The sequence below is a fragment of the Schistocerca americana genome, chromosome 1, assembly GCF_021461395.2.
Source record: "Schistocerca americana isolate TAMUIC-IGC-003095 chromosome 1, iqSchAmer2.1, whole genome shotgun sequence".
In the NCBI taxonomy this organism is placed as follows: Eukaryota; Metazoa; Arthropoda; class Insecta; order Orthoptera; family Acrididae; genus Schistocerca; species Schistocerca americana.
The window spans coordinates 132,670,716-132,688,489 of NC_060119.1; the positions used below are offsets into that span (position 1 = coordinate 132,670,716).

Consider the following 17,774-nt stretch of genomic DNA (forward strand, 5'->3'; position numbering starts at 1 on the left):
ATTGGCAACTTGTTTTAAATGTTCAGAAAAATAAAACTGTGCACTTTACACAACGGAACAACATAGTATCCTATACCTATAACAACAATCAGTCACAGCTGAAAACTGCCAACTCATACAAATAGTAGGTGTGAATCTTTGTAGGGATATGAAATGGAATGATAACACAGTCTCAGTTGTGGGTAAAGCAGGTTGTAGACTTTGATTTATTGGTAGAATACTGGGGAAGTGCAATCAGTCTACAAAGGAGATTGCTTAAAAATCACTCATGCAACCCATTTTAAAATATTGCTGAAGTGTGTGGGAACTGTACCAAATAGTACTAACAAGGCAGAAAGTATACAGAGGGGGGTGCACAAATGGTTATAGTTTTGTTTGACCTGTGGGAGAGTGATACAGCGATACTGGCAGACTCTTGAAGACAGACATAAACTGTCCCAAGAAAGTCTACAAATAAAGTTTCAAGAGCCGACTATAAATGATGGCTCTAGGAATATACTACCCCCCCCCCCCACCTCCCCTATGTATCACTCACATAGGGATCATGAGGATAAGATTAGAATAATTATAGCACACACAGAGGCATTCAATCAATCATTCTTCCCACGTTCCATACATGAATGGAACAGAAAGAAACCTTAATAACTGGTACAATAGGTCATACCGCCCCCATGCACTTTTCAGTGGCTTGCAGAGTATGGATTTAGATGTAGATATAGAAGATGTCATTCTCCATGAAGTTCTTAGTTTTTTATGAGTGTGTTTTTATAAATATCTATTACGTTGTTTCAAAAGCTTATGTAGATATTTTATGCATCCCCAGAAACATTTGCAATCCCTCCAATATTTTTTAGGCCTTACTGCAGAAACTAGCAGCTGGACCACAGCATTGGAAAGCATCCAGCAGGTGCTAACATGCTGGTATGCCAGTTGCAGCATGAAGGGTGTTGAGACCGCATGTGACAGGTTAGACCAAGCACCACAATAATGCAACAACATTGTAAAACGTAGCTCTTACAGGGTGAACTAAGACATATCTGCACTACCAGCCCACTGATTTGTTATTCACTACATGACAGGAAACAGCATGTTGACAACCTTTCAGAACCATGTGGACTAAGTCATGGTGTTCCACAGGGCTCCGTTTTAGGTCCCTTTCTTTTTTTGGTCTACGTTAATGACTTCCCATCACATGTTAGGGATTCTGAACCAGTACTGTTTGTAGATGACACCAGTCTGTTGATTGAAGGGAATAATGAAGATAATCTTACTGCATCTGCAAAAGATATTACAAAAGGAGTGTCTGAATGGTTTACCAGAAACAGGCTAATAGTTAATCCCCAAAAAACGGTACTCCTGAATTTCCACACTGATCAAAATAAAAATCTGGCACAACCTGTAATATGTATAGATAACCAGAACATTAGTGCTGTCAATGAAACTAAATTTCTTGGGATTCATATCCAGGAAAATCTTAAATGGAACACTCATATCACAGCCCTAAATTCAAAACTAGCAAAAATGAGCTATGTAGTAAGAATTCTCTGCAACAGTACTAGTGCAGAAACAGTTAGGGCTGTATACTTTGCTCATGTACATTCAATAAAGAAGTACGGTATCATTTTCTGGGGAAATGTACATCAGGCCATAACAGTTTTCAGGAAACAAAAGGCAATTATAAGAATAATGAAACAAGTGAGCAGCAGAAAATCATGCAAACTTTTCTTTAAAGATCTAAAGATCCTACCCCTTCCCTGCATTTATATACTGGAAGTAGGCATGCATGTCAAAAAAAGCATACTGAGAAAAGAAAACCATTTTCCTCAAAACAAAAGTGTCCATGATTACAGTACCAGGTCAGTCAGTGACATACATGTAAATTATTGTAACATCACATTATGCCAAAAAGGTGTATATCATGCAGGAACAAAACTTTACAACAGATTACCAAGACATATAAAATCTCTTACTGAACTACAAAGCTTTAAAACGTCTGTGACATCCTACCTTCTGAAAAACTGCTACTATCCGATCTCACAGTATCTTATGCAAGAAAAAATATAATTTGTATCTTTAATTGTAGAAATAAATTATAAATATAATGTATTTCAAAAATTTGTAATTATTAACTGTATAGGTCCAATTTGTCATAAAAATTTGACATTTGAAAAACCAATAGCTAAAAAGGTTTTCTGTCCAATATCCTGTGTACAATATATGTACTGAAAAAGAGATTTATATGGACAAATAAATGAATAAAAAAGTGAGCTGTGAATTAGTATAAATAACCATTAATTTTAGCATAGAGAGCAGCAATCCGTCAGTGCCTGGAGACAGGAGGGCCACATCGGATTACCAGGCCATATGGGACAGCACGCAGCCACTACAAGTTCAGGCTCCCACCACTGTACCTTCTGCTAGTGGCAAGTTCTTTGTGGACTCCACTGATAGGCTGCCTCCTGGCTCACTTCAGCAGCAGCCAGATCCCTGCCCTGTATGGCAGTAGAATGAGACCTAGGTGGTACAGCCTCCATACTGGTGCAAGTACCTAGCCGCCATCCCAGTGACTTGCTGGGGTTAGTCCCACCATCCCCTACACGCAATGTAGCAGTCTACAATGACACATACCTGTGAGGCCAAAGACCATATGCTGGAAATGATGCAAACAACAGCTGCACGAGATACTCCCTGGGAGAAAGCAGAAGTACTTGAAGGCAAGAAGGAAAATTTCTTCTGCTTTGGGAGAGAAAGTGCACTCCCGCCATGTGCTCAACAGCTTTTACTCAATTCTTCAACAGACGTAGAGATGCTCCAAGTGTTTCCCACAATCAAGACTCAAGACAATACTGGAATACCAACAAGTACATCTGTAGAAAGAGTTTTCAATGCAGGGATTATTGTGTTACGACAACGAGGGGCATATTGGGTTGGTGAAACATTTGAAAAAATCTTTTGTTGAAATGAACAAACAGTTCAACTGAGATGGAAGCAGTTGTAGACACTATATTCAATTATTGACTAATATTAATACTTGTTTTCTTTCTTACTGTATAGGGTTAATTATTTATTTACAGATGAGCTACAATTATAATTTTAAAAGTATTGTTAACTGTAAAAATAAGTGTGCTGACAGCTGTAACTGAAAAAGTTACTTTTGATGTACAATAACTGTAACTTACTTTTCCTGGAAAGTAACTTTCCAACTAAGATTACTACTACTACTACTACTACTACTACTACTACTACTACTACTAATGCTGCTGTAAATATGTTACGGTAACGAAACGCATTTCTGCTATAGTCTGTCCAAAATTACCTTAGGATTGACACCATCAGGAGTACGTGGAGGCGCGGAAGAGAGTTGCCTCGTACCGCACGGAACACATGCGTTATCTTACGTTTCAGTCAACTCGCTCAAACAGTCAAACTATTCACTTTATAAATATGGAACTTGCATCATTGTGTTCTGAAAGAATTACACTACGTTTAGGTTTTAGTTTTATCTGCTGCAACAAATTATTAAGATGATAGAAAGACAGTTGTCGATCCATTTTCTCACGTCATTATTGGATCTGTCGACACGCGGGAAACGTTTTTGTTGTTGAAGTTAGGTGAATAAATTATGCGAATGAAATCTTAAGAATGCGTCATATTTTCATATGTTCGAAACTAGAACTCTGTCTGAGATCTCTAATGCGAGATAATTTGAGTTAAATGTAACGCACAATGGCCCGCTCGGCCGTCAGCTACCAATCGGGCGCCGAAACAGATTCGGCACGTGAAATAGGTCGTTGTAGGTTTGTAATGAAACTGTTATTAATTTTTGCGATCCACCAACGTAATTCTAACGCAACCAAAAATAAAATTAAGCGTTTTTATCACGGCAGGAAAACGTATCTTAAATGGGCCAAACTTCATTGTTTTTATATTGTAAACAGCAGTGTGGTGCGTACTGCATGCTTGAAGTGAAATTCCTTTGAAATTAGTTGCTATTAAGACCTTATCACTGAAGTTTCAAAACTTACGACAATATAATTTTGTTTCGTTTACAGATGTAAACTGCACACTCCAGAAAAGTAGCTGGATCCGCCTGTGCATCATTTCTACGCGGGTAATAGAAAAACTCCACTGATGTGCTCTCGTCGCAATGATGATTTCCTGTAGTGCCACTGGCACTGCAGTCATTTAATGAAATCATTATCTCCTCCAAATAATTTTCCAAAAGCATTTCATTGTTCAAATGTGTGTGAAATCTTATGGGACTTAACGGCTAAGGTCATCAGTCCCTAAGCTTACACACTACTAAACCTAAATTATCCTAAGGGCAAACACACACACCCATGCCCGAAGGAGGCCTCGAACCTCCGCCGGGACCAGCTGCACAGTCCGTGACTGCAGCGCCTAGAACGCTCGGCTAATCCCGCGCGCGTAGAGCTTCATTCTGCCATGCTCTTTCCACGATGTTCTGCTATGTTCGACGGCTTTCTTCAGTTTTCAGCGGTGACGTTCCTGACAGCTTCTCTTGTGAGTGCTTCATCTGTAGAGGGGCTACATTTATTATTATTCCTGGCAACGTAATCTTTAATTTGAGCCCGTATCAACTGTATTGGGTTGAAATGGCAGTGGTGAGGTGGTAGCCTAACGACTGCATGTCCACAGTCTAATATAACAGTCGCGACACTCACTGCTGTAAAAGTTGTTGCCGTTTGACAGATGGAGCGACACTAGCGCTCCAAGCGGTAGGTAAGGTGAACGTCAGACGCGTCGTAAGCATAATGTTTGTTTACATCCATTTCCTACGTAATTTCCGCATTATTTGAGTTATTTTCTTGCCTCCAAGGGTTTGTGTGGTATCAGAAGGCATATATGTTCCTAAAAATGATTCTAAAATAAGCGCCAGCACGGACAAAAATCATGAATAGAGTGGCAAGCTACAACACATTCGTGAAGAAACACTTGTGACATTGGACAGAATTGCAGCTTACCACGTTCATATCAAAAGAATATAAACACACAGATTCACATGTCAGAAGCACAGACATGTACCTCTACTTGCAAAAACGATCGACAGCTCGTTTATCGTTCTGTAGGCCTACTGCGTTTGTTTGTCATTTTCGCCTGTTGCCACAAGTACGACCTTCATCCTTTTATTATTCTAAGTGGGACAATCAACTGCCAAATAGTGGGAAGAATATGCTGAAAACACTATAATGAGCTGATTACACTACATTTCACGAAAAACCAAATATTTGTATAATTTTCAAACAATCTGTCAGTGAAGAAGGTGCTGACAAAATAATGTCATCACACGAAAGAAGCAAGGGAAATTAAGTGACTAACAACAGAAGTGAACGAAATACATACCAAAGAAATCAGCAGCCCAAATGAGCCAACTTCTTCAGTTTCTTATTTGCTTTCTTGTTGTTAGAAACTACGTCTTGATTCCAATATTTCAGCCTGTAAACGAGTCTCACTTTAACAAATAACTTGATTAACAGCAGTTTCGCTCGAAGTCTAGCGATTTGCACATTCTGACACTTCACACGCTTTTGCAAGACACGAACAGCTGCACTTAATCTAACCACTTCATCGTCAAAGCAGGTCTGTGTTGACGATTCACACGAATCTGGCACTGATACATGGTGAGCTGAACCAGCTGCTTCTGTGTCATAGGACTGTTTTACTGCTTTAGATTGACTGTCGAATCTTTGTGGCAGTTTCCTCTTCATCGTCAGATGAGGTGGCTTATTTGGAATGTCAAACAGGGTGGGTACTGCATTCCACACGAGTTTGTTGTTGTCTGCGTTCATGAACTGGTTTTGTTCGAAATGTAGCGAACAAAACCTAATATTACTATACAGGTACACTGGGTCTTTCTTCATGAGGTCTTCTCGCCTGCTATTAACAAGCCATTTTCTGCTCCTAAAACGAAACATTCATCATTTATACACATATAGTTTGCAAGTGAATCCTGACGATACAGTTTAGTAACATGATGGTTATACCTCTCAGGATCCTTAGGAAACCTAAAAAAAGACAGCTTTGGTGTCTTCTTTCTGTTGTTGGTGCAATTTATTGCGCTACAAACGCTCCCGCCAGTAAAAGCCATTGTAAAAATCAAAATAAACAACCACTATTCTCCTTCACGATCGCGCCGAACTCACAGTGTAACCTACCAGCCGCTTGGGGCGCTGCTGGCGCTGTAGGCAACAAAATCGAGGCGAAGTGTCGCGACTGTTATATTAGACTGTGGCATGTCCATGTTTTTTTTTGCCAGTTCGTCGATTTCGTATAGGGGGAACTGCCGTTCTCCCATAAGCTCCTCCTTTTCAATGTCATCACTTATATCGGCGTTCTGACGCTGAAGCCAAACAATCATTTTCTCCCTTCGATTTGCCGTGGTAGATGCCTTGTCAATAACAACTGAATTGTAAGGAGCATTATATAGTAAAATTTTTGACTTTTTTCCAAGATTTGGTATTAGTGAATCTTCGAACCACTTTGTAAATATAACGTGGTTCATTTCTTCGTGATAATCTCCTATTTTCTTTGATTTGAAAAGCAGGAGACTGCGGGATTACTCTGCAAGGTGCCTGCATGAAGAAGAATAAGTCTACAACTCTTGCCAAAAGGCATTGCCATTGTTCCTTTAGTTGTGTCGTTTGTCCAACGTCTTGACAACGTGACCACATTTCGTCAAGCCACACCACTTCGTCGATATTTATACTAGGGATGCCCTTAAAAATCGTCATCGCCATGCAGCTATATCTCCCCTCTCCATCAACAGTTTACGGCCACAGAAATGCCCGTAATGAAAGCCAAGGCTGTGTGAAACTGTGCACCAGGATGAGCAACTGCCTTGAAAAAGTCTGCAAAGAAATCGATGTTGGCAATCCACTTATCCATATGACGTGTAGTCCCAGAGATGTTACGTTTCGATGGTTCTTCAGCTTCCTCTTCTTCGTAGAACATTTCCTTTCCATTGTTCACAACATTTTTTCTTTTTTTTTTTGTTTATGTTCAGAGCTGCAGCATTTCTGATCGACAGAACACTTTGGTAACGGGGAGGAGCAGGTCACCATTAAGTTTTTCACTCTCGAATTTTTAGGCATGTTACACGCAAAACGTTTCTCTTGACTGCACTCGTTTGGCAGTCTCCTGGCCAAGAGAACGACGTCGAACTTTTCCACTTATAACTTTGGACGAACTTCCCGCATTGAGTGCCACACAACAAATAACTGTAACAACTACTACATCCGTAAAAACCGAACACATAGAAAGTCACAGGGCGCAACAATCACACAGGACAGCAAGCTGGCTTCAAATGTATCCCACTGCAAGCAGAAAGTGTTGTCTGGGGTAAAGGGTTTGGCAACTTCGGGGATTTGCTGCAGCAGCAGGTAGCGTGGTATTGGCGGAAAGTGGCCCGGGCCTGATGCGTGGGTTCTTGCCTCCTTACCGCTTCCGTCCTCGCTGTCAATCACAGCTGTCAATCCTAAAATAATTTTGGATAAGCTATAAAAATCATTGTTTAGTTTCATTGATTATTGGTACGATTAACTGTAATGGTGTAGAACGAGCCATTTTACATTCACATTCTGAATAATGAATGTACCATCATAAAGATTATATAATAGTTTGTCTACAATTATTAAATAAATTTCAAGTTTAGTTTTAGCTACACCTTTTATTATTCTGCACAGCAAGTCTTTTTCCCACACTTTCTTCGTATGTCTTCCTTTTCGATTGTCGTAAGTTAGATGATGTACACTATCGAATGTGTTGAATGGTGTTGACCACATAGAACCTCGTTGACAGCAAAGAACCAAAGATGTAGCTTAAGTTTGGCATTTTAGGCATGTTTTGTGTGTGCTACTGAGAGCATGTTTAATAGTTGTATGGTTGGGATTTAATATGTTGTGATATATTGTTGAAGGAGAATGGCTAGTAATTGGTCATCCCCAATTAGAGGACTAGTGGTCGTTGGTTCAAGTGTTGCTGTTTGCGGTTGTGCTTATTTAATCTACAGATACTGGAAGCAGAGGGACGCGAGAAGTATCGACGAAGGATTTGAAGACGTTTCTCGTGTATGTAACGTAATTTAACGCTATAGTAGTTTAGGTGACTGATATTTTCGCTCGTAAACTTATTACACTGGCAGCGCGTCGTAAGAAGATTGGCATTCTATAAAATGCTAATGTGTTTGGGGCATACAGTGTTGCCCTTTGGTTCCCATTTTTTTTATTTTTATTTTTTTTAGATGTTTATAATATATTATTCAGCACTATTAAATAACGTTACCCAAAAGGAATAAAACATTAAGTGTAACAAAGGTATCTTGGCAAGGCGACGACGACAGCGGTAATTTTCACGTGATTATAAAATACTTGTTCCTATGATAACTTAATCAGTTGCCCATATGGACGTTTCATACCTCCATACACTGACCTAACATGGTTGCTTCATGTTTCCAATAGAATTGTTTGTATACATTGCGAAAATGACAAGAAATCTAAACATTCGACGATGGAGCTTCAATAAACTGTAGACACCCATAATAAGTTTTTCGTTTTTAGGGTAAATGCAGGCTGCTGCTGGACTGTTTTCACTTTTTAAACATATGCCGCATTAAATGGGCTGACTCCTGAATAAAAATTTACCCTATTTAATGACATAATATTTCAAAACGTATCGTTAGAAACACAAATTATAGACTGATCGACCACCATGCCAATTTATATCGTGTCTTGCCACTGCATAATTGACATAATTTTAGATGATATAAGTCAGCTGTTCTGTTGGGTAATATTCAATACAGGCTATACTAGCGCTTCCCCATCATCCAGTTCTCAGTGACATGGCATTGTCAAGTACAATAATTGTTGGTATGACAATTTCTGGTTGCATCGAGCCTATTATCAGATTATATACAGAGGGTCATATTTATGAAAGAATTCGAAGATTGTAGGCTACTCTTAAAAGGATGAGTGATTGAAGTTATTGGGTCACAGTTGTTTAATTTTTTTATTCTGTAGAACCAGTATAACAACAAGACCTTTCTCATGTCAGTACATAAAAATTACAAAGAATGCATTGCAGTAATATGGTAACACTGATGTGCCAGTATAAGATGCTTATTTCAAAAAATTAGTTTATGGTAAATGGGAAAGTTGATAATTTATCTGGAATTGTTGGGGCATTTCGCAGTATTTTATTCAGTAAACATTTGACATTTCGAAGTTACCATAGTTCCAGTGTTTAATAGTTGTCATGTACTTTATAATTTATGAGTAAATATAACACTAATGTGTTGAGGATAGCCACTAATGACATGTAAAAATTATATTTTTGTATGTAAAAAATAGTTTATTAGTATTTGGTATACTGTGTGCTGGACTGAGACTTGAACTTAGTACCTTTGCCTTTCGTGGGCAAGTGCTCTACCGCGGAGGAGCTTCCGTCAAGTTTCGAAGGTAGGAGATGAGGTACTGGCAGAATTGAAGCTGTGAGGACGGGTTGTGGGTTGTGCTGGGGTGGCTCAGTTGGTAGATCACTTGCCCACGAAAGGCAAAGGTCCTGAGTTCGAGTCTCGGTCCGGCACACAGTTTTAATCTGCCAGGAAGTTTCGTATCAGCGTACACTCTGCTTTAGAGTGAGAATCTCATTCTGGAAAATCCATATTCAAAATGTGAGATGATGAAGTAAGAAATAGTAACCAAATGTTTCTGTTGGCTACTTGCAGCAATTATGGAAGTGTCATAATGTGTCTAGAAATCTGGGAGTGGTTCATTCATGAATTCTCCAATTGCACTGTGGTATTAGGAGGGTACTTCAATTTATGAATAATAAATTGGGAGATGTATGCGTTTGGTATAAACTGCATCTTCTAGCAATAAATGCACCTGAACAGTTCAAATCGGTGAACATAGAGGGACTTGTAACCATAAAGCATCAATGGCTGCTAGTGTTGGAAAAGCCAATTGTTTCTACTGAGCAAATATGACAAGACATAGGCTTCCATCAGTCTGCCCAGTGGCAAACACAAAAGTTCTGAAGAGCAAGTAGATATAGGATGCCACAGTTTCAAGACTTTGTTATTTAGGTATGAGACATATGCCTCAAGGGATAGCAAATTATGCGAGGGACACACCATGGTTCAATAATAGTGGTAAACAATTATAAAGACAGCTATATAAATAGCATCCAGGGAATTTGAAGCAAAATTTTATGTGCCAAAATGTAAAGAGTCCATAGAAGTTGCACTTCTTTTTAAAATAGACCATTGTATCAAGTCACATGTTATTGATAAGTGGTCAGTGTTGAAAAGTAACTAAAGTACGTCAGAAGAGGAGGGTCAGCATCACAGTCAGGTCTACCATTATATTCACCAATATCATTGTGCGAAGCTCTGTTTGAAAATAAATTAAATTATAAAATCCCGACATTGATTAAAATAAGTTATGGTACCACTAAGGCTATATATATTTGATGGCTGTAGACCTAGACATAAGGAAAACAATTGATGGCTTTATTCAATATTACACCTTCTAGGCAGTTGATGTCATTTACCTTTTGGATAGAAATTAGTTTTTTTTTATATACCATAACCACATAAATAATTAGAAAAATTTACAAAGCTTTGGATGAAAAGAGTTGACATTTGCGATCGAAGCTTTCACTCGTGAATATTTTGTAAAGCTTGAATACTGTACTTTTTCATTTAGTTAATGAAGTCCTTTTGAATATGTTTCGTAATTTGTGGTGCAATCTTGAATATTCTTGGTCGCTCAAAAGCCATTTTCGGCCATGTGCATCATTGATAATTCATGATGTTCAGGTTGTCTTCTGGAGTCAAAATAAGATGATGCAATTTTTAGAGCATATTCAGTTTATTGGCAGAGCTCCACAATTACCTCCAGAACGTGACCAGCTTTACGCTTGTCTTCATTACCACAAAATTTTATCATCTCTGTGCATTAAACATAAAGCACAAGACAAAATAATGAATGTAATTTATAGCAACAGTGCAGTGGGCTTTAGAAACATACATATTAAAATCGGTTGAGGGTATCTTGCCACTTCCTACTCCATTCCTTAACACCATCAATGTCATACTGACACAGGGAGTTAAATGTGGTACAAAGTAAACAATTTTGTCGTGTAGGTTTGCTGATGACTGTAATTCGGTCAGAAGTGGTAGTGAAGTTGGAAGAGCATTTGAAGAGAATGGATAATGTCGTGAGATTGTAAGACGAATACCAATAAAAGTGAAAGAAAGGTAATGGAATGTAATTAAATTAAAACAGATGATACTGATAGTATTAAGTTAGGAAATAAGACACTACAAGTAGTAAATGAGTTTTGCTACTTGCACAACAAAAGAACTGATGAATAGAGAAAGATGTAAAATACGGACTGGCAATATAAGAAAAGCATATTTGAGGAACTTGTTAACATGTAATCTCAATTTGCATGTTAGTAAATGAAGGCAGGTTTCCGCATTAGCAAAAGAGTTGTGTACATATCTGGCACAATTTGACAAAAAGGCTAATAAATGTAATAGAGCTGATGTCTAGAAGTTAAAATGTGGGTCTTCACATGACTATTATTTTGAGCAGAAATAATGTGATTTCAGCGTGTTTCAGGGAGCACACTTATTATAGTACGTAACTTCTCGGAATAGAAAAAAAGTTCTTCATCACAGAAACAGTTTTTTTTAAATGTAGTCTCCTTGTGGATTAGTGCGCATGGTCCAACAATGTTCCAATGCATTGATCATTGATCCCATCTCAAAAGTGAGTTTCCTCCAGGCCCACAAAATAGTTGTCAACTCTGGCTATCGTTTCTCCATTTGAAGTGAATCTTCGTTCACCAAGAAAAATGTTCTGTTTTGGGAAGAGATGGAAATCTGACAGACATATCAGGTGAATAAGGGTGTGGCAGCAATTCATACCTTAGTTTATGTGATTTTGCCATGGCGATGGCACATGTGTGCGAGCGCACATTGTCTTGATGGAAGCTGGCTTTCTTCCTTGCTAAACCTTGCCTTTTTACGCATATCTTTTGGTGCAGTTTGTCCAGGAGATTAGTGTAGTATTCTCCAGTGATTGCCTAGTGGGGAGATAATCTACAAACAGAATCCCCTTCGCATTCCGGAACACTGATGCCATGATCTTTCCCTCCGAAGGAATTATCTTTGCTCTCTTTGGTGGCAGAGACTCAGTATGTTTCCACTGCTTTGACTGTTGTTTTGTCTCTAGGATATAATTGTGCACCCAATTTTCATCTGTGGTCACAAACAGTGCAAAAAATCTTGTTTGTTTCTTCTAAAATGGACCAAATATTGTTCTGATATGTCCATTCTCATGCATTTTTAATCCAGCGTCAAGAGTTGCGGCACCCAACTTGCAGATAATTTTTTCATTTCTAGTTCTTCACTTAAAATGTGATATACCCTTTCAGATGACATGTGACAAGCATGAGCAATTTCACGCACTTTCAATCGGTGACCCTCCATGACCATTTTGTGCACTTTTGCAATGATTTCTGGAGTAGTGACACATCTTGCGCGACCACTGCTCAGATTGTCATCTAAGCTCTCTCGACCAAATTTAAATTCATTTGTCCACTTGGCAACAGTTTAATATGAAGGAGCAGAGTCCCCCAGTGTATTCTGGAAATCGGCATGAATGTCCTGTGCTTTCATACCTTTGTTTACAAAGTACTTAATCACTGCTCGAATGTTGATTTCTCTCCATCTTCGTAAATCACTACGTGGGAACAACAATAGAGCCATGTCACTGCCACAGCTCTCTTCCAAGAGAACTGACGTGGTACGTGTTTACAGGAAACAGTCCAATGAGTTATCACGTGAAAAACTCGTTGCACCAGTGCTGATATCTCATGGTGACTCCGAGAACTTTCCAAACCATCCTCATAGTTAGTGTTTTAGGATGCCATCTGAGACAGTAACTACATATTGGTCAGTTGATGAAATACATTAATGTCCTTTTTTCCCAAAATTGATTCACTACTAGGTCATTTGTTATTAAATCTACCCTTCCAAGTTTTACTGTTCTTCTGTTGTGCCAAGTTTCACAAGCTTCCGTGTACTTCTTGTGTGAACTGTTTGTCATTAATGTTAACTACCATATAGGGTTACAATTCAAAGTACACCCTTACACTTAAATTTATGTTAAATGTTAAGAAATTCCTCTTTTTCAGCAATGCTTTATCTTCCAATTGCCAATCTGTATTTTAATGTTCTCTACTTCTATTTTCATCCGTTTTCAAATAGCAAACCTCACTACTACTCTTTTTGTCTTATTTCCTCACCTAATTCTGTCAGCATCACCTTATTTAATTTGACTACTTTCCATTACCTTTCTTTCACTTTTGTTGATATTCATAGATTATAATCTCTTCGCAACGTGCTACCCTTTCCATTCAAATGTTCTTCCAAGTTCTTTGCCAACCGTGACAGAACTACAATGTCATCAGAAAACCTCATAAGTTTTATTTCTTCTACCCGAGTCGTCTCTTTCTAAATTACTCCTTGGTTTCTTTCACAGCTTGCTCAGTGTATAGATTAAAGGACTTCAGGGATAGGCTACAACTGTGTCTCACTCCCATCTCAGTTTCCCTGTCATGTCCTTTGACTATTATAACTGCAGTCTGGTTTCTTTTACAAGTTGTAGATAGTATTTTGCTCACTTTATTTTGCACATGCTATTTATTTTGCAGTTCTTCAAACTGTCTCCTGGAATAAGTCGTAGGGTCAGTATTGCCTTGTGTGCTCCAACATTACTCCAGAACCAAAACTGACTTTCCCCTAGGTTGGCTTATATGAGTTCATAATTTAGATAACATGGGTGGAGAAATTACAGCAGTCTATAGCACATTATCACATGGTGAAACAGTTAAGATTGCAAATAATCATTTATTAAAAATGATGACTGGTTTCAGGCTTTATGCTGGCCATTTTCAGATTTACAGCACCATATGTCTGAAGCCAGAAGTGCACAGAACAGTTGGGTGATGCCACAGTCATTTGTTGCTTTACCAGCAGTACAAATGATGTTTGGTTTTGGCCTGCATTGTGGCCATCTTCAGATGTACAGCACAATAAGGCCAAAGCAGGGGGTTCACAGAACAGTTGCATGATACAGTGGTTGTTTACTGCTTTACCAGCAGTGGGATCTGAACAGTTCTCAAGGAATATCAGCCACTCTAGAGAGCTTGTTTCCATTTACTTCTTTCTGTGCACTGTCAATTTCTTTTCAAGTATTATATAACCCATCTCATCTTCACCTAGTATGTCTTCTCTTTCCATAATGTTGTGTTAACGTTTGTCTCCCTTATACTGGCCCTGTATCTATCCCTTCCACCTTTCCCTTCTTTGCTAAGTACTAGCTTGCCATGAGTTAGTGATATTCCTAAGGCTGCTTCCTTTTTCTTAAAATGTCTCTTCAATTTTACTATAGATGGCATCTATCTTTCCCGTAGTCATGCATGTTTCTACAGCCTTGCATTTGTCCTCTAACCTTTCATACTTGGCCATTTTGTATTTCCTATGAAACTCGTTTTAATAGACACCTGTGTTCCCTTTCATTTGCTGCAGTTTTGTATTTCTTCCTTTCATCAATTTAATTCATTACCTCATGTGTTGTCCAAGGACTTCTACTAAGCCTTGTCTTTTTAACATTGTGATTGTCTACTACCTTCACTTTCTCAAATCTACCCACTCATCTTCAATCATATTTCTTTCCCCTGTTTCAGTCAGTTGTTGACTAATGCTCCCTGTGGAATGCTCAACAGCCATTGGTTCGTAGCTCCCATCTCCATAATTTCCTACCTTTCGCCATTTCCTTCAGCCAGTAACCAATAAATTATGGTTAGTCCACATGTACCTCTGGAAATGTTTTATAGTTCAAAATCGTACCATTACACTTTCAGTCTGAAACTTTCCAGTGTCCCCAGGTCTCTCCATGTTTACAACCTTCTTGCTTGATTCTTAAACGAAGTGTTATTGATGATTAAATTACATTCTGTGCAAAATTCTGTCAGATGACTCCCTCTTTCCTTCCTTACTCCCTCTTTCCTTCCTTACTCCCTCTTTCCTTCCTTACTCCCTCTTTCCTTCCTTACTCCCTCTTTCCTTCCTTACTCCCTCTTTCCTTCCTTACTCCCTCTTTCCTTCCTTACTCCCTCTTTCCTTCCTTACTCCCTCTTTCCTTCCTTACTCTCCCACCCTCTCTCCTCGATTCTGTGTTCTGCTATTTTTCATTCTCTTACTTTTCTTTCTACTCAGTTCCAGTCACATGTAGTTAAATTTTTGTCTCCATGAACTATCTGAATAATTTCCTTTCATACCTTCTTCCAGTCTCATCTGTGGTGCTAGTTGTCATATAAGCCTGCACTAGTGTGGTGGATGTTGTCTTGTCCTTGATAATACATTAACCATGCTGTTCATCGTAGCTTACTACATTCCTGTTTTCATGTTCTTTATTAGGCCTACTCCTGCATTACCCCTGTTTGATTTTATGTTGACAACCTGTACTGACCTGACCAGAAGCCCTGTTTGTCCTGGCACCACACTTTACTAATTCCTACTATATCTAATTTGACCCTGTCTGTTTCCCCTTTTTAAATTCTTGAACCTTCCAAATTGTTTAAAGGATCTAACATTCCATACTCCGATCCATAGAATGCATGTCTTGTTTTTCCTGATGACATCGTCCCTCTAAGTAGCATTGGCCAGAGATCTGAATGGAGGACTATTTTACTTTTGGAATATTTTACCCTAGACTAGAGGATCCCATCGTCGTTAAGCTGTACAAAGAACAGCATGTCCTCAGCGAAAAACGGAAACTGATGTATTTGTCCTTGCTTTCAGCCATTTGCAGTATCAGCACAGTAAGGCAATGTTACTTAGTGTTACAAGGGCAGATCAGTCAGTCATCCGGACTGTTGCTCCGGCAACTACAGAATGAAAAGGCTGCTGTCACCCTTCTCCAGGAACCGTGGATTGGTCTCACCTCCCTGCAGATACCCCTCCATTGAAGTTGCACCATGGGTACAGATATCAGTATTGTTGAGGCACAGTAGCCACTCCACCTTGGTGCAAGGTCCACGATATGTGAGGGGCATAATATTATAAGTTAACAATAAGACAAGATTTGACATGTGTAATAAGAAAAATTAGTAATTATATTAGAGAAGAGTAATTTGGATTTAGAGAAAGCAGAGGGTTGAGAAGTAATGTTGGCATTGCCCATGCTATGGATGTGAATAGAATAACTTATTTTACTTAGAACAACTTACCTTAGAAGAAGCTTATGAGAATGTGAACTGAGAGCTAATCTTCAGAACTAAGAAGAAATAGGACTGGACTGAAAGGCTAGAAGAGTTATTAATCAACTGCTTCAGAACCGAAGCACTAAGGTAGACATCAGTAAGGTACAAGAAGAGCTCAGGATTAGAAAGAGTTAGACAGGGATTTCCTCTGCCCCTTGTATAATTAATGTATTTATTGAGATAGCTGTTCAGATCTCGAAGGAGAATAAAAGCTCATGATTACAAGGTAGGTTGTATCAGATTTGCTGGTGACACCACAATATTTGTAGACTCTGAAAAAGAAATGAATAGGTTTTGCCAATCCTATTGTACACTCTTAAGCTAAGAAAATTAAAATTGAACAGTTGGTCCGACTACCCAGTTATCAGCTGCGATGTGGATCAGTAGGCAGTTGACCATTGATAGGTGTGGCAGTTTGAGCAGTTTTGCATGAAATAATTTGTTTCTTTTCAGTCTTCTGACTGTTGTCACTTAATCTTTCCTGTGGCCTATACTGTTCCATTATCATCACTGACTGCGTCAGGTGCTCTCTCCGAGGTATATGCCTGCTGGCTGTCAAATTATTTACTGTCGGCTGGTGTTCAAATTGCCATTCATTCTCGAAATGACTGTCTTCGGGTACTTGATATGCTACCTGAAGTACCACTGATGGTGTGCCCTGCTTTGGTTGTGCTGGGTTACTTGCTCTATAACCATTTTCAAAGTTATTTCCCTTAGAATTCGGCTGTTTCCTCCATTGTGTATTTAGGAGATAGAATGCTGGATTCCAGGGGAGCTAAGTCGAAATGCTGTGTCACGGTTGATAAGATTCTGTGCGATCTTTATTCTGATGGATTCTTTAATAATGTTGTCCCAGTATCTGTGTGTCTGTGTCAGAATCTTGACATCCTCATAATTCGTCAGATGATGGAGTTCCAAACAATGTTCCACTATAGCTGACTTGGAAGCTTGTTTGAGTCTGGTGTGCTGTTGGTGCTCCTTACACCTGATGTCTACGGTTTTGGTGGTCTGGCCGATACATGACATTGTATGTGGTAAATGCCTAATTTCTGTAGGCCCAGATCATCCTTTACATTTCCTAACAGAGCCTTAATCTCTATTGGTGGGCAGAAAATGCTCTAAACATTATATATGAGAAGACTTCTGTTGATTTTGGCAGATATTCGCCAGGCATATGGTGAAAAACCCTTCTTTGTTCGTCTTGTACATCTACTGACTTCTCTGGTGGAGAAGGAGGGCATAGTGCCATCTGAACATCTCTTGGAAGAATATCCATTTCTATAGAACACAGACTGCAGGTGTTCTATGTCAGTAGCCAAATTGTCTGGATCCAAAAGAGTTCTTGCTTGATGGGCCAGAGTTTTGAGTACACCTTTCTTCTGTGCCAAATGGCAGCAGCTACAGGCTTGCAGGTATAG

The 17,774-nt window shown here is 39.0% G+C and overlaps 1 protein-coding gene across 1 annotated transcript in view; it reads left to right on the forward strand.

The window, feature by feature from the left end:
• Nucleotides 1-7,811: 7,811 nt before the first annotated feature.
• Nucleotides 7,812-17,774, forward strand: part of LOC124620624 (ADP-ribosylation factor-like protein 3) — a 55,929-nt gene continuing 45,966 nt past the window's right edge. The window contains exon 1 of the mRNA XM_047147082.1: nt 7,812-8,087. Coding sequence (XP_047003038.1) covers nt 7,941-8,087 — 147 coding nt within the window. The 5' untranslated portion in view covers nt 7,812-7,940. The remainder of the gene's footprint in view (nt 8,088-17,774) is intronic.